Genomic DNA, 20561 nt, shown 5'->3' on the forward strand with positions numbered 1-20561 from the left:
AAAAACGTCCTCCTGGGTGTCCAACATGCTTATTTCTGTCTCATTCCTCTTTAATTTATTTTTGTTTTTTCTCTTTGGTACCAGGAATCAAACTCAGGACCTTGCGCTTGGCAGGCAGGCTCTTATGCCACTGAGCTTTCTCCCTGCCCTCCCTAATGTTAAATGCTGGTTGCCATCAACTCTCTGCCTGCCACAATTTGCAGATGGGGTCTGGATTGTCACAGGGACCTGCCCTCTCTGTCTTGGCTACTTTTCTCTTGTTGCTGAGATAAAATATCAAATGCCCAGAAATTTTTTTTTTTTTCCAGTACCGGGATTGAACTCAGGACACTGTGCTTGTCAGGCAAGCGCTTATTCTCCTGAGCTATCTCCCTGGACCCAAATGCCCAGAATTAAAGGAGGAAAGGTTTATTTATCTCAGTTTGTGGAGGCTTCAGTCCTTATGGCTGACTCCAGCTTCCTCCCTTCTCTTGTATGCAGGCATGCAGGCTACCCGTGGAGGTGTAGGATTGGGTTGTTTCTGTAGTTGTTGTTGGTATAGCATTCACACCCTAATCATAGCATTGCCCTATGAATCACTCACAAACTCTCAAAGCCTGTTCCCTAACCATGCAAGGCTTTGGACGCCATCCAGACATAAACCATAGCCCCTGGTATGGGGAGGAGGGCGCATCTCTGCTTCTGTCAGGTCCGCTGCTGGGGCTGGAGTGCTGTAGCTTGCACACTGTTGGAGTCAGACTGCACACGTGTGTGGAGGAGAGTGCACGTGTGTGACTGCAGGGCTTAGCTTGCTTCCTGCTGCAGTGAAGGAATGTCCCCTGGAGTTGGATAAAACGCTATGTCACACACACACACACACACACACACACACACACACACACACACCCTTTGGCCACTGCTGGAAGTAGGTGTCTTCCGGCTGGTTTAGCTGCCCAGTGCTGCTGCCAAGGCTCAGGACCTCCCTCGGTCTGCTCTGTGCCTTGGCGCAGTGGGATGCTGAGGGCCATTGCAGAAGCTGAAGGCCTCACAGACCCACTGTGACAAGGAGAGCTCAGCCCTCAGGTGACAACGGTCCTTCGTCCTTATCTCCACCTACTTGCAAAGCTTTCTGCTGGCCTGGGGCCCAATTTCCCTGGGTGTTTGTGGCTAAGTGCATCCAGGCCTGCTCCCTGCTCTCAGAGCCTGTAAGGCCAGCACCCTGCTCTTGTGCATTCGAGGTGTCCCCAGGGCTCTGGGGACACACGGGGTGTGAGCTGGGTGGGCCTTTGGCTGCAGTGCCTTCAGGACTATGCATTGGCTCTCTGGGATTCTTTCAGATTGTTTATCTCATCCTGGTGGAGACTCTAGGAAGAGCTTCCACCACTGGACTGCTGACCTCAGGAGCTGAGGTTGAGTCCCTTCATGCATTGGTGGGGCAGGAGAGACACTGAAAAGCCAACGATCCCATGCTGACCAGTGGGGTCCCTACGGCATGTGGGCTCTGCTCCTTCAGACTCAGCCAGCCACTGACACAGAAGAGGACCATGCTGACTCCCAGCTATGGCCCCAACTTGTAACACTGTAAGGAGGACATGTCCCTGAGGACTACTATCCTCCGTTGCTTTAGGGAGCTGGTTTTCCTGGTGGGCCTCTCTGGGCATGTTCTCCCAGCCTGTGCAATAGACTCACAGACACAGCGCCCATCTCCCTCAATGCCCCATACGAGGGTGCTGGCTCACCCCTGTATCTTCCCTGGAGATGTTCGAGCTTAGCCAGGTATGGCATCTGGGGACTCATGGAACACTGTCCTTGTTCCTCCTGACCAGGTTCTTGGTGGCTTTGACCTCCTCTGTCCTCATGTCTGGACCTCAATCTTCCCCAGCCACACAGCAGCTGTCCCTGCACTTGGCCCATGACTGCTGGGTCTGTGCTGACAAGGCCTCTGCCCTTCCCAGAGGCTGCCTGTTGCAGGTTGGCCCTCTCATTCCGCGCCTTCCCGGGTCATCTCTCTCCCTGGATTTCCTCTCATACTTGGGAGGACGTAAAACAGCCTTAATGGCACATGGCTCAGGACGCAGATCTTGTACCCTGGCCCTCACCCACTGCCCTGCATCTCACCAGGTGTCTAATGGACCCTCCCTTCCCTTCCTGGAGAGCCTTGGGTGTCCCCTCCACCTCAGGCCTGCCCCTGCAGGATAGTAAAAACTTCCCAGCCACTTCCAGGACTCGTGTTGGAGGCCATAGTGGGAGTGGGCGGGCCCTCTTCTGTGTCAGTGGCTGGAGGCTCAGAGCCGGCTCACGGCCAGAACCCCCAACTACCGAGGCTGTGAATTTGGAGGGGGCTGTCTGGACCCTGATCTTCCTTCAAAGCCAAGACTGTGCTGATTCTGTGTGGAGCTTGCACTACTACGGGGGGCCTTGTAGGTCTTAAGGGGCAGATGAAGCCACACTGTCTCCTCTCTGGTCCTCTTTGGCTCTGGGACCTTGGGCACCTTGGGCTCCTTTCAGGCTTCCAAGGAGATGCACAAAGACCTGCGTCTTAGCTGCCTGTGGCTCTGCCCTGGGCTGCTCAGGTAGGCTCCACGCAGCCTATATGCTGTGCAAGATCAGGGCTCAGCTTGTGCTCTGTGTCTGGGTAATAGAGTCATCATCTCCCCTAAAACCTCTGGGCTGGTGCTCTCTCCAGCTTGTATTATTAACAAAACAACAGGCTTTAGGTTTCCCCAGGAATGGTAGCGTAATCAGGCAAAGTTGAAAGGTGCAACTGGGTCCAGCAGCCCTTGCAGTCAGAGGAAAATGAATCCCCTCTGTTCAGATGTGCTGCGTGTCCCCTGGACATGCCCAAGGCTGTTCTGTCTGGCTTTCATGGTGACTGATGCTATCTGGATCTGGGTGAGGGAAGGAAGTGGCACCTGAGGTTAAAAGGAGTGAAGGGGGAAATTGATTTTTCCATCGAAAATGTCATTGTTGCATTGCTAACAGACTGCTCGGAGACTGTCAAGTGGCCAGTGCTTGTGTGCCCTGCAATCCACCCGGCCCCTTTAGTTTTTCTCCCTTCCTAATATAAAGATCAGGATTAATAGACAGCTAAACTGATTTTTATGAAATTGGGTTCTTTGTAGCTACAAATAGGTAATTGATGCAGTTTATTATGGCCTTGGCAGAAGTAAATCATGAAAGAAACAAATGCTTTAGTGAGAAAACAGTCCTGAACACAGGGCTGCTCATGCAATCAGAAGAGCCATCCAAGCCCTGGGTGCTTGGGGTCTCAGGAGGTGAGAGAATTTTCCAGGTCCCTAGGTGGAGACTCTTTCCTCTTGGGAGGGAGAATTCTGGTAGCACTTTTTTCTTTTTTAAAGATTTATTTATTTGTGTATTTATGTATTTGGTACAAGGTCTCGCTACACAGCGTGGGCTCATGGTGATCGTCCTGTCTCAGCTTCCTCAGTGCTGGAATTATAGCCATGTGCAACCATGTCTGGTTCTGGGGCCAGCAAGGCATGCAGTACAGGGATCCGACTCAGGACTTGCACTTGCGAGGCAGGCGCTCAGAGGCTGAGCTATCTCCTCAGCCCATTTAGTCACATTTCTGAGGTCACCATCCTGGAGTAGACTTGGGTCTGGGACTTGTTGGAGCCACGTTCCCCATACCAGGAGCTTCATTTTTATTTATCCCATTTGGGAGAAGATGGCAATCACAGGTCCAAGCTGTCCCTCTGCATTCCTGGTGATGGGTACCTCCAACTTCAGAGTCTGCATCTCCGCAGTTGCTTGGGCAGCTTGGAGAGAGATGCCCGGACATTGCAATGTAGGACCAGAGGCCAGGATCTTGGACATTTGGGGCCTCCTGGTCCCACTCCCAGGGACACACAGATGTGCTGCGGCATTAAAAGCCTCTCCAGGAGCACCCGTTGCTTCCTCAACATGGCCAGCTCTTGATTTTTTCTGAACTATGACTCCACCTTATCAAGAGTTGTCCTAATAAAGACCATTATAGTAAATATTTTTGTCCCAGTTCTCCTACTGTATTTGTTCAGATTCACAGCCACCAGAGCCACACCACTGTCACCCCAAGCCACTCCCCAAGTCCTGTTCTCCCAGCCTTGTGCTGGGTTTTATCCCAACACCAGAACTGGAGCTGGGTGGCCCTGTCCCTGCCCAGAGGACCTCAAGAGAAGACTTCATCTGGAGTCTACCAGCTACTGGAGAGGTTTTCTGAAAAACATCAAGCAGACATAATCGACTAATATGATCAGTCATCATGAGAAAAAATGACGCAGCACCCCTGGCTTCTACCTGCATGCCTTACATTCGGGCAAAGGAGTGCTGTGACGAGCCTGCCTCTGTGCCATTCCCTCCTGCCCTATTCCTTCCTGTAGGGCCTGAGGGGTTTCAGCAAAAGCTCCCATAGCAGGGAGCTAATCAGCTACAACCCGAGGGGAACAGGAAGTGGCTGCATGGGCTTCAGCCGGGGCTCACACTGCAGAGAAAGTAGGGCTAGCAAGGAAAGCCTTTCAGGCTCTGCCCAGCAGTTTCTATAAGCTGCAAGGCTGAAGGGGTCTGCTCTCAGGACTCTGAGGAGGCTGAGGCAGGGCAGCAAGAATGAACTCTTCACCCTGAGCTCAGTGGCTTTGGGTGGCAAGAGCTGCAGCTGGGGTGAGATCCTCTGGGCCCAAAGAACTCCACCCTATAGAACTTGCTAGCTTGCCCTATCCCCAGGACATGGGCTGAGCTGTCACCTCTGCCTATGCTCACAGACCCAAAATAGCACTGTACTCAGAGAAGGGGCCTTGAGGGGTGACCAGGTAGACAAGGGCTGCAGGGTGGGTGCTGACCTGGGGTGACCGATGTCCTTCCACAAGCAGAGACCAGGACACAGATACAAGCAGACAGGAGACCTTGCAAAGACGCTGGAGAAGGCGGTGTCCTCGGCCCCCGAGAGGCCTTGGAAGGAGTGACCATGCATGCCTGCTACTGCACCTCCCCCGCAGCACTCTATACCGTACCTTCGTGCTGCTTGAGCCCCTGTCTCTGGGTGGGCAAGAGACAGGCTCTTCCCGTCTCAGGGAAGAGCCACTCCAGCCTCCTAGAAAGTGGGGCGTCCTCACAACCTGCCGGGTTGGAGCCCGTGCACCAGGAGGTACTGGATTCTGGAGCAGCTGCACGGCAAGTGAGGACCTGCAGAAGCCTGCAGTGCAGTTCCCCCAAAGCCCAGGGTGACTTTCTATCCATACAGTGGCAAGTTCCTGTAGAGACCTGGGGTACCTCTCTGTGAGAAGGGGAGGGTGGTGTTTTCCTGTCCCTGACACTGTAGAGCCACAGTCAGATCCCGAGGGACAGGCACACCTGTGGGAAGCCTGGGCCTATGTGAGGGACCAAGTGCTTGTCTTACCCAGACTTCATGGTGGTTCCTCCTGGGGCAGTGGTTCCACCCCAGGAGGCCCAGCTTAGGGATGTGACCGGCCTTGAGAGTGGTGACTCGTCAAGGGATTTATGCTCTTTCATCATCCCCATGAGCCCCTGTCCCTCCTCTTGCTGAGGACACAGAGCACCTCTGAGGACTGCAATATGGACTGCCTGGGCTGCTCCCCTGCTGTCACGGACACTACAGGCTGGGAGGCTGATAAAGAAAAGGCATTGTCCAGTGCACAGCCCAGGGCCTGGGAAGAGCCACACCTCGGGCAGCATCCTGTAGGCAGCAGGAGAAACACACAGGAGGGAGGTGGGGCGAGCTCACTGGTGCGCACCCTGCCTGAGACAGCAGCAGTCACACACTCTGAGGGCACAGCCCTGGCCCTGTACCCTGTGGTCTCCCCTCCACACCACTGGGCTGAGGGGAGAGCCGTGATGTAGGTGTGGGGGCACATTCTTTCTGCAGCTGGCCCTCCCCAGCCACAGAATCTGCAGGAACTTGGTGTTGGCTTCATCTCCAGACCTGTAGACAAGCAGTTTCTGTAGTTCATGAGCCACTCAGTCTGCAGCAGCCACATCAGAGAAAGACAGGGTTGGCGTTGAAGGCCTGGGACATGAAGTGCATAATTAGGGTAATGTAGAGAGCCTTCATGCAAAGCGGGTGTGTGGGGTGGTAGGGACACGTGCATGCAGGTGACGAGGTCAGACCCATCTCAGGCTGGGGGCTTGTGGGTTCTGAAGGTGGACAGGAGCAGTGTGGGAACTCTGTCCTTGCTGTTCAATTCTGTGAACCTAACACTGCTGTAGACAATAAAGCCTAGCAGAATATGGCTGTCCACCAACCTGAGTGAAGGGTCCGCCCTCCGCCGGGCTGGCCTCGGACTGCTGAGCCTGCTCTGTGTTCCCTTTGCTTCCCCTTCAGGTCTGCTCCCTGCCACTGAACTTCAGATTCCTCCATCACGTGTCAAAACAAGTGCAGCCTCTGTTTCCGGAATACTGATCAGCCCTGGTCGCCTGGACTTCACAGGTGCCTCCCGTCTGTCTGCCAGAGAAGAAAGCCTGCTCTGATCCCCGCACTGCGAGCTTTTATTTACCTTATCTGTAATATAATTAATAGATGACTGCGTGCAGATCAAGGCCCCTTCAAAGGGCGTGAGACAGCCTCGCGCGGAACTTGCTGTTTTGAATCAGTCCAGGACCCTATCAAAGTTGGAGTGATCACTTCATGTAAATCCTGGTGTTCTGAATCAGTATCTTTTAACCTGTGCACACCATTCTTAGCTCACTGCAGTTTGAAGGCTTGGAAGGCGGGTCTCCTTTGTGTTGCACAATTCCATATTCGGCCAGCAGCACCTCACGACGATTTCTTAAAATTAATATGGAGGCTGCTTACAAAGATGTCTCTGGGCTCTCACGCCATCCTGGGTAAGGGCACAGAGGATCTCACATTCTCCCTTCAGAACCGGGCTTCAGGCAGTCAGGACAGCCTCGGACACTGAGACCTAGGGGTGAGATCGGGACCTCAACAGTGCCCATGGCTCCTATAATTCCCCTTTCTTTATTTTGGGAAAATAAAATGGTTTTGCAAACTTTGGTTTCATAAACCAGGCTGTTTCTTTGGTGGGCCAATCTTGGGAACACAGTGTCCTGGCCTGCAGGGACAGTGTGGCACACTGCTCAGCCCAATCCTCGTGACGTCACTGGAGTTTGCCTCCATCCCACCTGCAAGGGTGCTTTACCCAAACAGTGCCCCGCCCACACCTCCCAACCTGTGGGGCTATCTTCCTAGGATGCTGTTCTCCCCCTGGAGCCTGGAGGCCACAGCAACAACCTGGAGTCACAGTGTGGTGCCCTTTCTGGGTGCCTTTGCTCTCAGGCCCCAGCAGGGGCGTAGCTCCGTGGCACTACTCCCTGGGGTGCTGTGGCACTAAAGCAAGTGCAGGTCCCTGAGCCAGGCCAGGGCTGGAAGAGGAGAGCCGGCCTTTGCCTGGAGCCTTTGTGGAACCACTGCGCTCCTGACCCCGTTGCAGTGTCTCCTTTGCCCAAGCTTCCCCTGGGTTTGGAGTGGATTTCAGGCAGGTCTTCAGCCTGCCCTTCCTCCCATCCCCATTCCTCTTTGGGTCATCAGCCGACCCCAGAGTGCCTGAGAGTGACTGTCACATCACACCTCTCACAAGGGTCCTGTGAGAGCTACTTCACAGGGATCTGCCCTCCACAGTCAAAGGCAAGGTGCGCTAAGGTGGGGATTCCTGATCCCCTTCCTGCTAAAACCTCACCTCATGAGCCTAGTTCCTCTGCAGAAGACAGTTCTCAGGTGCAGTTCCAATAGGGCTCTGTTTGGAAGACTGAATGGCGAGTTCTCGTCCCCTGGGTGAACCAAGGTCTGTGACACCATCCTGGGCTGCATTTGAAGAAGGACCAGGGGCCACTCTGGGGTTGAGCCAGCAAGAAGTGTGTGACTCAGTCAGCCACGCCCAGGCTTCGGGGGACAGAGGAGGGAACAAGACTCATGCAAGTTACCTCCTGGGCACCAGGCTTGGGAAACTGCAGGCCTGGAGCTCCTCCCATCTGCAGGGACCAGGGAAAGAAAGGGAAGGAGGGATGGCAAGGGGGTCAGGTTCCAGGTGCACCTGACTGGGGCTGTCCTGGCCAGATGGGACCTGCTCCTACCCTAAGCATGTGGAGCTGTGGGGAATGAAACAAAAGGGGAGAGAGAGGTAGAGAACAAGGACCCCAAGCCCTAGTGGGCTCCGGAGGCATAGGAGGCTGTGGGGCATGCAGAGCTCCATCTTTCTGGTCCTACTCTTCCTCCTTCACATGTGGGCTCCTCCAGTCCAGTCAGATAATCAAAAATGGGAGTCTTTCACCATGATATGATGCAGTTTATCCAAACTGCACTTCAAAGAGCTGAATCTAAGTGGCAATTTATTGCCAAAGTCCCTGGATGTGCTGTGGGAGCCAGCAGTGCTGGTCTGTCTGCTCCAGGCTGGGGCAGACAAGAGACAATCTCAAACCTGGGAAGCACCATCCCAGCTTGGTTCCATCCAGGAGTTTCTGCTGGTCAAGTCCCTGATGGTGTGGTGGGGCTCTGTCTTTGGGGTAGGAGCTCCTGGGAACACTCACGGGGGAGGTGAGGATGTCAGGAGTTCCTGGAGCCTGCATCAGACAGCAAGTGAGACAGACACTGACTGTCATAACTTGTCACCCCCAACTTGTCCCAGTGGTCAGGACCAGATGCCCCATCATTGAGTCCATCTTTGGAACAGGGACCTTCCTACTTGGCCCTGACCTATTATGAATATGTTCCTCCTCCTCAGTGCTACCTGCTCCTCCTTGCTCACCAACCAAGAGGCAGGAAGTTGCCATGCTACACTAGGGTTGGAGAGGATCTCATAGGGGTTTGTGTGCTTCTCTCTAAGCATCGGTGTCCTTACAATCACGAGGTGCATATGTGCAAACAGACAGGTGTGGGCACAGCCATGGTCTTTTTCTGTTGTTTGCCAAACACCTTCAATGGGCCGTGGAGTTCTCTAAAGGTGCCAGCTGGGCTCTGAGGTCTCTTAGATGTTGTCCAAAAACCACCAGGGCTCTCTGTGCGGGAAAGGAGCCTGACAGGATTCCCACGGGGAAGACTGCTGCCTGCCCGCCCTCCTGCATGTCGCTCCATGTGACCTGGGGACACAGCATCAACACAAGACTGGAGGCATCAGTGCCAAATCCAAGAACAGGCACTGCTCAGCAGGCGGCAGGATGCTGATCTGTCTCCACCCAGGGAGTGTGGTTCTTCCTTCCCTGGGAGGCAGGCACAGGCCTGCGTGTGCATAGCAAGGGCCACCAGCCCAAAGTCCCTCAGGTATAGCTGGAATCTGCTGTCCTTTGCAATCCCTAGGTGGGGACAGAGCACCCCTGCTGGGGAAATGTGGTGTTATGGTTTTTGTCTAGGTGTCTCCCCAAAGCCTCATGCAGTCGTGGGGTGGCTTCTGGAGTTTGTGATTGATTATTGTGGGTGTGGATGCTGCACCTGCCCCGGGGCAGGTGATTTGCATTACAATGTAAGGAGGGAAGAGAAGCTAGCTGCTTGAGCTGCTGTTACCTCTCCCTTTGCACTCTAGCTCTTTGCTGCTGCCATGAAAGTTTGCCCTCTGCCATGTGCCACTCTGCCTTGGAGCCAGCTGAGTACGGACCGAAACCTCCACTAACTGTGAGCTAGATAAACCTTTCCTTCTTTCATTTTGCATGCCGGATATTTGTCCAGCAACACAAGAAGAGTAACTATGACATGTGGTCAGTTCCTTCATACAGGAATGCACCTGCCTGGAAGACTTTTTGCAAAACAAAACCGGAAAAGGGGTGGGGGCTTTAGTTTCACCAAGCTATAAAAGAACTTTCTCATTGTCTCACTTTGCCCATTTATAAGGGTGACCAACACATAGTGTGAGTGTTCACACTATGAGCCTTACTGTAGTAAAAGTCTCATCACCCTGAGCCCCTCTCAAAATCTGCCCTGTTTCTTTGAACACACTCATCCCATTGTTCTTGCTACTTCCTGATGCAGTTCTGGAGCCCCATTTTCTGTGTGTGTTTTCACGGCAAGATAAAGAATACAGTCAATGCTTCTGCACAGTTTCTAACAGAAAGGTGGGTTCAAATAGCACAGTGGTGTCCCTATCCACCTTGCTCACCAGATCTGGCACCATGAGACTTCTGGCTCTTCCCCCAAATCAAAATCATCTTGAGAGAGTCACTCATGAATCCATTCAGGACACTGAGGGGCCAGGACAACTGAAGATACCCACCTCTGCCTTTCCTGATCCCCAACTCCTTGCATTTCTGGGGTCCAGGATGAGACTTCGTGGTGGATGACACTGGTATTTGCTGGACACTGCACTCTGCCACCTTCCTAGGGAACACAGTTCTCAGGGTAGGATGCCAGCCAGCAGCACCACTAGTCTGGAGTTGGCAGGATTGGTTCTCACCTGAGTGTGACCTTCCTCTTGGCTCTGCAGGCTCGAGGGATTTGGACTGTTCTCAGTGGAATCTATGAGTGTGGATGGCCAAGAGGTGGGGCAACCACTTTAGTCCACCCTACAGACTCAGAGCAGATCCCTGGCCACAGTGGGGTTGCTGAGCTGTCTTTGGTCCTGGCTCTTGCTGCCTCAGTTACTCAGCACAGGGGGTATGGCACGCTCCTGTCTCTATCCCTACTCTGCCACAGGTGGGCAAAGCTGTGACCCAGCTCCTGCAAGCCCCCAGCTGTGTGCTGTCTAGTGCCAACTCCATGTACAATTCCAGGGCTCCTGTGGACTGTGCAGGGCAGCTCTGAACTTGGACGCCCATGGTCCTCCAGGGGACCTTCTGGAAAAATGGACAAGAACAGGTGGAGGCCAGTATGTCAGGGAGTCCAAGGGATGTACCAGGTGCTCACTGTTAGTCTGGCCACTTCTGGGTTTCCAGGGAGCCTCCTCTCCTCTGCTGGAGCCAGTATTGGGCAGGGACCCACAGTAGCATCCCCTGCTTCTCACACAGGTGGGATGCAGGTGTGGTGTGTTCAGGGGCACTTTTTCCCTCTCAGGAGCACCTGCTGTGCTGGCTTGTGGGCAGCCTCATCTTATGCAACCCTTAGCAATTCAGCCTTCAAATTGGTGCAGGTAGGATGCTTGTCTGTGCAGCAGGTCTGCCCCACGCACACTTGCTTTGTGTGTCAGGCAGCTGTGGGAAAAGGGTGCTAAAAGTCTGTGTCTGACCAGAGAGGCTCCTGTCATGTGCCAGCCTCATTAGCTGAGCTGGACCTGGGGCAGGGGATTGGGGACAAAGGACAGTGTTATGGGATTATGGGTGGTAAATCAGGCAGAGATACAATGCATGTTATTTTTTTCTTGAACAGATTCTAATTTCTACAACAAATTATAACACATTTTGGGGACATTCACACAATCTCAAGTAAACATTAAAACCATGGAGTGTTATTTTGGGAGTGCAAATTGAAAAGTTCTGCTACTTTTTCTCAGTCTGAGTCATTATGTTTTTATGACTTTGGTTAATGTTGAGCTATAAAAACTAGTAAACAATTGTTGAAAGCAGAGTCAGTTCCTCAAAAATATTTTATGAGCTTCATTTTTGGAAACGTTGAACCTTCCATGAGATAGTTTCTCTCTGTGCGCCCACAGAAACTCATCTTTTTGTTTTTTTTTTACAGAGCTCCACTCTGTGACCCAACCCACCCTGATGGGTTCTCGGTCTGGCTGGTGCCCGGTTATATTTCTCTGTATTTTTTTTGGGAGAAACCACAGCTGTATTTTGGGCTCCAGTGCTTTCACTTGGTGGTGACACCTAAATAGAAATCCTCACAGAGAGCCACAGGCTCCCACCTGGCAGAACCAGCCATGGTTTATTCTTGGCATCAGGCCACGCATGGCGTCATGGTGACCCGGACACTGCCCCCTCCCCCGTTCACCCTGGGGCCCAAGAGGGGTTATGCTGCAAGTAGGAGACACTGTCCAAATATTTCTCAGCCCCTGTTTGTGGTGCCTGAAGACTGCGTTCATCTTAGGGTGCTAGCACACACGCACAGCACATCTCCACTCTTCTCTTTCTCCTCTCTCCAAATCTAGATTCTTTTCCTATTTGGAAAGGACCTGTGTCTCCCCATTTCCTACTGTGTGCCTATTATGTTGACTTTCATGAAATCATCTATGCTCTGGTTTTCTTACGTAAGAAAAAATCAGGTGGCACTTATGCTTGTGTGCCTGATTGATTTCATTTAAAATTATGGTCTCACCTTTTCACTACAGTGATCATGCAGGGCCGTCGCCGCAGGAGTGTGAGCTTTCGGAAAGCAGCATCCTGTTGCCGCGCCTCCACGAGGAGTCCGCCAACCTGAAAAGCTGGGTTGCCGAGCGGCAGAAGCTTAGTGTTACAGATGTCTTGAGTCACCTGTGAGGCCTGTGTACAGAGGTGCCACCCACCAACTTCTGCTCCAAGCCTGTTGGAGTGTGTTGGCCTTGGGTCAGACATGGCGGACGCTCTCGTGCATTTCCTGCTCTGGAGCCTTACCCTGTGTCCCCAGGTTTGGGGACAGCACTGGAGTGCAGTTCTAGAGCTGGCAGCAGCACAGCCCAGGAGGAGGCAGAGGGCTGGAAGCTGCCACTGATTGTGTTTGAGAATTTCTGTGACTGGATCATTTGCTACAGAAGAAACAAGCTGCTTCCCTCCTGTATCAGAGGCCTTCTCAAGAGAACTGATGTATCTGGCATTTTTTTCTAGGACAAGCATGCATTGAGTGTTTTTAATTAACCTACCCAACAAACAGGAGCATCTGTGTCTTAAGATAAATGTATACTTGCAGATGTTACTGCCTACTGTTACAATAAAGGATGGTCTTTGGTGTTGAAAAAAAATAAAAAAATAAAATTATGGTCTCAAAGTGCATCCATTCTCCTACAAATGACTCACGTTTATCCTTCTTTATGGCTGAGTAATGTTCCAATGTGTGTAGATACATATTTTCTTTATCCATTTGTCTGTTGTTGGACACATAGCTGCTCCCGTCATCTGGCTGCGATGGTTGTGCTGCTGTACACATGGGTATGCACAGATCCCAGTAATATGATGACCTTAGCTCTTTGGGGAAGATGCTTAGAAGGAGAAAAGTTGCGTTGAGTGGAATTCCTAGTTTTAGATGTTTGAGCAGTCTCCATGCGGATTTCCATAGCGGTTGTGCCTGTTTTCATTCCCACCAGCACTGTAGAAGGGTGTTAGCCCCTCCCCGCAGCAAAGAGGCAGTGGATGATCAAGGTTCGCCCTTGCACAGGTGATGGGGCATTGAGCGCAAAGTGGAAGAAGATGAGGATTGGCATTCCGAGTCCCTCGTGAGCTGTGGGTGCAAAGCGGTTGTCAGTTCACAACCCTCAGGGGCCATGTGTGTACCAGAGCCATGCAAACCTGGGCACAGTGGGGTTGGGTAAGCCTGAAGGGCAGCGATGACTTCTGGGATGGTTGTCACCCACTACAAGGACATCAGGGGGGTGCTTCTAGGAACACACTTGGGAGGAAAAGCAAGAAGTCCCAATGCCAATGTGTGAGCCCCAAGCTCCTGGTTGCCCCCCACAATCTGCTGTGGGCAACAGCTGCTGCTGCAGCTCTGTGGGTGGAGGCTCCCATTCTGCAGGAGGGAATACTGAAGGGGTGAAGTAAAGCCTCTGTGAGCTAGGAGGGGGCAGCACCATCTGTCACATGGAGCCGGAGCAGAATACGGGCTGGGGACTTTGTCCAATTGTTCTTCCCTGGTCTCGTTGACAAGGCAACTGAGCTCTGAGGACCCCCTGATTCCCTTGGGGCGGGCCTACTCAGACCCCGCAGTGCAATAGCTGAGCAGAGCATTCCTGTTCCCAGGGGTCCGGACTCTGTGTGGCTGCCTCGGTAGCCTCCTTCCATAAAGCCAGGCAGCACTGCTCCAATTCAGAAATTAATGCCAGCGGCCTGAGTGGCTGAGGGTGTCCAACCACCAGCACTGTGCTCTACAACTGCAGGGCCCCTGCAGGGGACCAACGGACACCTCAGTCCTGCGGATGTCCTTGAGCTCCGTGGAGAACCCACCATTGCTAATATTATTACCCTCAGTGTGCACTTTTGAGCTTTATTTTACCATGCCTGACAAAAGAGTTGCCGGTATTTCTCCTCTATTTCATTTGGGGAATGTTCACCCCTGAAATGAGTCCATTAGGGAAGATATTGAAGCATCTAAAGGAGTCATTGATTGGTGCTCTGAAGAATTCCCTGGAGTGACAAAACAAGTTAATATCTCAATCCGTAACTCACCGCCCCATATTTCTCTGTCAGTGTCAAGCACTGGAAACAATCTGAGACCTTGATTGCAACCATTTTCACCTTAATTTAAAGCTTCCTGAAATGTACTATCCTAGATTGAGTATTTCTAACTTAGAGTCTGAATGCTTTTCCCAGCAATGTGTTTTAGGACTATTTGGCCAGTTGTGATGGCCCTGCTAAAGAAGAATCCAGCAGGAAAAGAAGAGAAGGGTACCTGCAGCCCAGCAGCTCCTGGGCCCAGCAGGATGGGCAGCCAGTCCTCTCAGCAGGCATCCTTGGGTGCAGCTTGGGAGAGTTCCAGGGCAAGCTAAGCACAGTACGAGGGAGACAAGCTCGTGTTCCAGGCTACAGCACTCCATAATCTCATGAGGAAGGCTTCAGTTAGCACCTGAGCGCAGATCCATACATGAGGGGCCATACTGCTGTTCCCAACTTGAAGACCCCTCCGACAGCTTGCAGAATGGATTCATTTTGTGCTGTAAGAAAGCCTTCTGTCTAATTTTCTCTACCCCATTGCTTTCCCTTTCAAGCATGGGAAAGTGGCAAAGGCTAATTTGAAGAGTAAAGAGTTCTGCGCGGAATCAGCCTGAGTGGGCTCCTTATCAGACACTCGCATGAGTTGCCTTCTTCAGGCGTGTACGTGATGACGTAACCCGTGTTGTCTGCCTGCATGCCCTGTGTGCTGCGCTGAAGGAATGAGCCTGAGCACAGAAACTCAGCCTGTCCAGTGCTCTAGCACTTTCGGTACCTTGCTCCTCTCGGTAACTTATCTCTTCCCCCCTGCAAACCTGTGAGTTGGGGACAAGAAAGACTGCGGAAGACCAGCAGCCTCTTGAATCTGCCCATACTGCTGAGCTTATCCCTGGGTGGGCTGGAGTCAGGAAATAGCATATTTCATATTTCACTACGCATCTGATGGATAGACGCCACGCCTGCTGTGAAGTCCAGCCTACACTGAGGATGCAGGACATTAGCTAGCCACACACCTGGCATCCCACTCCTCATTAAGAGTTCCAGTGAGACGTCAGGGACGCAGGTGCTATTCTCACCTGCCACCTGGAGGGTGTCACTGGACTCTCAGAGTGGGAGGACTACGCTGGGCACAAGGGGAGCTGTCCAGCACGTGACTCTCTGGAGCTGTCTAATGGAGACGTCTGAGCCTGTGCATTTTCATGGTCTTCGTCTGAATCCAGGAAGCAAACGCCGTGTCAGGGTTTAGAGCCCAGGAAATCAGCCCTTTGCTGTGCTCAGCAGGGGCCACTTATACGCCTCTGAGCCACATCTGTCGCCATGAAATGGTCTTCCAGGGGCGCCTGGCACGTAGCGGCAGCACGTGGAAATAGAACAAGCAGTGGCTCCTTCGCTTCCTCAGTGGCCCTTCTGGGACGCAAGCTCGGAGCAGGTCAGCCGTGGGCCCAGGGCTGCTGGGGGCATAGTCAGGTCCTGGCCCGAGGCAGCTCGCTGGGTTTTGGATCCTAGAGCAAAAACATGGGCCCTCCCCAGTGAAGTCAGCTAGGGCTTCTGTTGCCACCGAAGTCCATTTGGAAAAAAGAATTGAAACAAGGGCCAGGGCCTCGGAAGAGGGCCATCCTGGCTTCAGCTCTCCACCCCTGCACTCCACCCTGGCCACTCCGCTCCATTGTGACAACACCAACAAGTGCACCCAGAAGGGGCTGAAAGCATGGGATTCAGGTGCAGGGCCAGCCACCTTCTTGTCACTGTTGAACCGCGACAGATTGTACATCCACTAACCAAGATGACAGCAATGTCACCCAATAGTGACACTGGGGAGCACCAGTGTCTTAGGAGACAACCATCATATGCCGGGCCTGTCCTGGAGCAGAGCCTCCTTCTAGAGAGCATACTGTCACTCCTTGTGTTTTGTATGCATTAAAATTGAATTGCACTTGTATTTATTTCTTGGAGAATTCAGTGTAAGAATTTGCTGTTTCATATTGCTTTTACATTTGGTTTTATTATCTTAAGTTTTTTCCCAGAGTTATTGAGGTATTATTGACAAAACTGTATACATTTAGGGTGTCCAGTATGATACATATATCAATAGTGTGTGCAAAATAATCTTTGCATTCAGGTTTGTTAACGCAAGTGCTACCTCACACACATACTGCTTACTGGCATAAGGGCTGAATCCGTTGAGATCCACTGTCTGAGCCAGTTCCAGTCATAGGACTCAGGGTTGTTAATTACAGTCACCCCAGGCTGCACATGGGTCTTGAGGACTTATTCATCCTGTACTTGAAGGGTTACACCTTTTGCCCTTCACCCCTTCCCCCCACCCATTCTTTCTGTTTGCCTAATGACCTTTACTTTTAGCATTTTAATTTTATTATTTAAGTTGAACCTTGGTCTGGGAGAATTGCTTTGCTCTGAAAGGTGTTGAATTTGGTACTTGCTGTGCAAGCTAGAACTTGATGCTTATTGCCTCTTCCCTAGCAGCCCTTTTATTTTTCCAGAGCTCAACAATCTTTATGTATTCTTTTAAAAAATTATTTTAAGGAGAATAAAAAATAGTAAAAAAATGCATTAGAAATGATACATAATTCACTAAACAAAATAATAGGAATTCAACAAGAGTTGTCATATCGGATAATGTCTTCAAATTAATTGTTTAGATTACCAGATAGAAGCATGCGAAGTGGCATTTTACACAATGGAGTATCACTCAACTATAAGAATAGATAAACTTGAGGCTTCTGTAGGTAAATGGATGCAACTAGAGACATGCTCATTAGTGAAATAAATCAGACCCACATACGTAAACATTATATTGTCTCCCTCGTATGAGAACCTGAAAGAGTAAATAACATCTAAAGGTACAACAGATACTGTGAAAGGGAAAGAATCTGTTTAGAGGGCAGGAAGAAGTGGAATGAGGACATGAGCAAGAAAGAAGGAAGGAAAAAGACATATTGCTGTACATATGCAGGATATCTTGTAAAATTGTACTCTGATTTCTGCCGGTCTATTGAAAGGAGCAGGGGCCGGGGAGATGGCTCAGTAGAATAAGCACTTCCCTGGTAAGCACAAGGGCCTGAGTTCAACCCTGGTTCCGCAAAAAGAGAGAGAGAGAGAGAGAGAGAGAGAGAGAGAGAGAGAGAGAGAGAGAGAGAGAGAGGAGCAGTTAATGTTTAAAGGTTTTTTTTTTCTCTTCTCCTTTTTAATTTCTTACAATTTTTTAAAATCTTGCCACCCTTTGGAGCCAAAACAATTTGGCAGGTACTCCTGATTGTTGCTAGTTCTTGCATTCCCTGAGCCCAATTAGTCATAAGTACTGAGGTCACGCTGTGTTATCACCGTCCCCGTCAGCATCAGCATCAGCATCAGCATCACCAGCATCATCATTTTGGCACTGGGGACAGAACCCAGGGACTTCCCAATGAGCTGCATCCTTTGTCCTTTTCTAAAACCTTGTTCTTGCTATTTTGAGGCAAGGCCCCAGTGCATTGCTGTAACCCAGGCTGGATTCAAACTCACGATCCTACTTCCTTAGCCTCCCAGAATGCTGGGTTTCCAGGCTAGCATGGGGTTGCTTTTCTAGATTCCACATATCAGTGAGACTCGTGAGATCGTGTGGCATTTGCCTTTCTCCATCTTAATTCCTGCTCCCATATTGCAGCCAACGGCAGTGTTTCCTTCTGATTTATGCCTGGGTAGTGAGCATGTCCTTCTACACCTGGGGAATATTCACCCTGGAGGGACTTGTGGGGCGCTTCACCTCCTGACTGCTGTGAATAATGCTACAGGGAAGCCATGACTGGGGATCTTATATCACAATACTAGGTCGCTTTTGGTGCACACCTAGGGGTACGGGGATTCCATGCTTATGTTTGGAGAATTCACCACAATCCTTCCCAGGTAGCTCTGCCAGTCTCTTCCTAACAGCAGGGCACAGAGCTTCCCAGTCCCCTGCCAGCGCTGGCCACTGCTTTCCACTGGATTTATTGTTTTAACCATGAAAAACGTTTACATGCTTCCAAGGAAAAACAACATGAAGGAATCTCTAAAGGCTGTTGTTCAATCTTCCCATAATTCTCTCTGCCTCTTATAAACATCATTTGTAATGGCTTCCACTGTAGCTTTTTGTGCTTATTTTCACAAAAATAAGTAACATAGACATGCATTTGCCTTCTATCTTTTTAAAATAGTAATATGCAAGACATTCTTCTTTTTGCAATTTGTTTTTTTGGGGTATCACTTCTTGGGCCTATGAGAATCCCCAACTCTCCTGCCAGCTCCTGCTGTGACTCCATGGCCTGGCTCTGGTCCCCATGCAGCCTTTCCTCCAAGCTCAAGAGAGCGTGAGCTCCCTCACCCATCCTCACCCACAAATAATGACCCGTAAGGGAGAAAACCTGGGAAAGAGCTGGGGATGGAACGAGTGGCCGTACATAGTTCTCATGATGTCTGATGGTGAGGAAACAGAACACACAGCAGACTGCCAAGCCACCAAGGCATTTGTCCTGGACTTTTCAAATGCACCCCGACCAGGAAAGAACACCGAGTGGGAGTTGGTGGCAAGGAAAGTAAGAGACACCACACCCACAGCCCACATGCCTTTGCTGGGTCCTGCACTGCGCTGTGCAGTGAATGAACACAGGATTAGGGGAGTAAGTCAGACACACAGCTGAAACATCCCGTGGCTTCTTTCACATGAGAAGCTTAAAGAATAAATCATTTAAAGAGCAAAATAGGAAACAGTGAGCAAATTGTTAGAGGCCCAGGAGGCAGAGGGAGATGAGGAGACACAAAGAGAATTCATATGTGTCACGCACACACCTAACTCCCCACCATGCATGAATTCATCTTGTACCACACAAATGTATTAATGAAAATAAAAATTAAACCAAAACCTAAGCAGTCTAAGACAAAAAGAAAGAGCTCTTGGTGATGGCTATGGGAACAGTTGAGGAAATCTGAATCTGAATACCCACCAACTGATGTCACTAAACCCATGTTCAGTGTGTGGCTGGTGTGTCTGGAGAGGAAGAAATGGGTTTCTCCTCCCTGTTTTGCAGAGCCCTGGTCTTCCAGATAGCTTGCTTACCCGCAGTGGCCCACTGTTCTGGTGGCAGCAGAGTGCAGGAGGGAGCGATAAGCAGCGCCTTTCCTTAATTCTGACACACTGACACCTTGTGCTTCCTACCCACTTGGCATTTGCTTTTCTGGAGTGGCTCTGAACCTCAAGTATTTGGAGCCCCCACATCCCTGGCCTCGCCCAGCTTACTGAACTTCTCAGAAAGCACCTGAGCTCTTAGGAAGTGCTGTAGGCTTGGGAAACATAACGCTAAAAATGTCAGCCCTGTAGGACTTCTCTACAGGACTCTCAGGGACTCTGATCAGTACCACAGTGACACAAATGTCCAACTTACAAAGGCAGCAGGAGCCCAGCACTGGACCTCTCTGGGCCACGGATGGCTGCCTGCTTGAAACCAGCAGTCTTAAGGGCTCCACCCGCCCACGTCTACTCTGGTGAGCTCAGCTGTTCCCGAGTGCTGGTACTGGGTACCACGGAGGCCCTCAACTCTGCTGTTGATCCTAGAGTCTGTCTGCACACTTGGGCTGACCTGGACAGGGGTTGAAGCCATAGATGTGGGGGCAGGGCTGCCTACGTGACCTGCCAGGCTGTGAACAGAAAGAAGGGAGTCACTAGGGGGTTTGGTCAGTGGCCTGATGTAGTCCTCTAGTGGCCAGAGGATTCTCGTAGAGAGTGAGGAAGGGCGAAGGCAACTCCCCAAGGTTCTGTGTTCAAGCTGGCTCTGTGTCTCAGGTAATCACCCCTCAGAGAGAGCGGAGAGAAGCTTGACTCTGCGAGTGGCTCACAGGGACACAAAAGGGTCACGCCGGCTCAAGGACCTAACAGCGCCCCAGGAAGCATTTCTCAAGCTTTGGTTGGCCAGTGCCCTGAGGGAGCGAGGTACAGACCCTGGAGTCCTGGGATGTGGAGGACAGTAGGCAGCTGCTCAGCCAGGAGCAGCGTGGGAGGCTCACCTTTGGGTGCAGCTGCATCTGCACCCTATGATGTGATGACTACAGATCGGTGAGCAGCCCTAGAAAGTGATGCAGACAGCCTCCCTCCTGGTTTCGCCACTCACAGCGTGGTGCATACACAAGGTCATGAGCAGAGACTGGTGGTGATGAGGGGGCCCACGGGCCCGTTTCCCCTCAGTGTTCAATCACTGGTGAGTGCGTGTGGGTTTGTGAGATGTGATGGAGGTGTAGAGTCACCTCCTGCCTCCAGAGGGACATTTCCGCAAGTTCAGAGTGCTCTGTGCAACACCACTGGCTTCAGCAGCCATGCCCACCCCCAGCCTGCCTAGCTCCTG

The 20561-nt window shown here is 51.4% G+C and overlaps 1 protein-coding gene across 1 annotated transcript in view; it reads left to right on the plus strand.

The window, feature by feature from the left end:
• Positions 1-6965, plus strand: part of Irx1 (iroquois homeobox 1) — a 30066-nt gene extending 23101 nt beyond the window's left edge. The window contains exon 4 of the mRNA XM_023706911.1: positions 6314-6965. Coding sequence (XP_023562679.1) covers positions 6314-6332 — 19 coding nt within the window. The 3' untranslated portion in view covers positions 6333-6965. The remainder of the gene's footprint in view (positions 1-6313) is intronic.
• The last annotated feature ends 13596 nt before the right edge of the window (positions 6966-20561 follow it).

Source organism: Octodon degus, unplaced genomic scaffold, assembly GCF_000260255.1.
Source record: "Octodon degus isolate 3935 unplaced genomic scaffold, OctDeg1.0 scaffold00008, whole genome shotgun sequence".
Taxonomy (NCBI): domain Eukaryota; kingdom Metazoa; phylum Chordata; class Mammalia; order Rodentia; family Octodontidae; genus Octodon; species Octodon degus.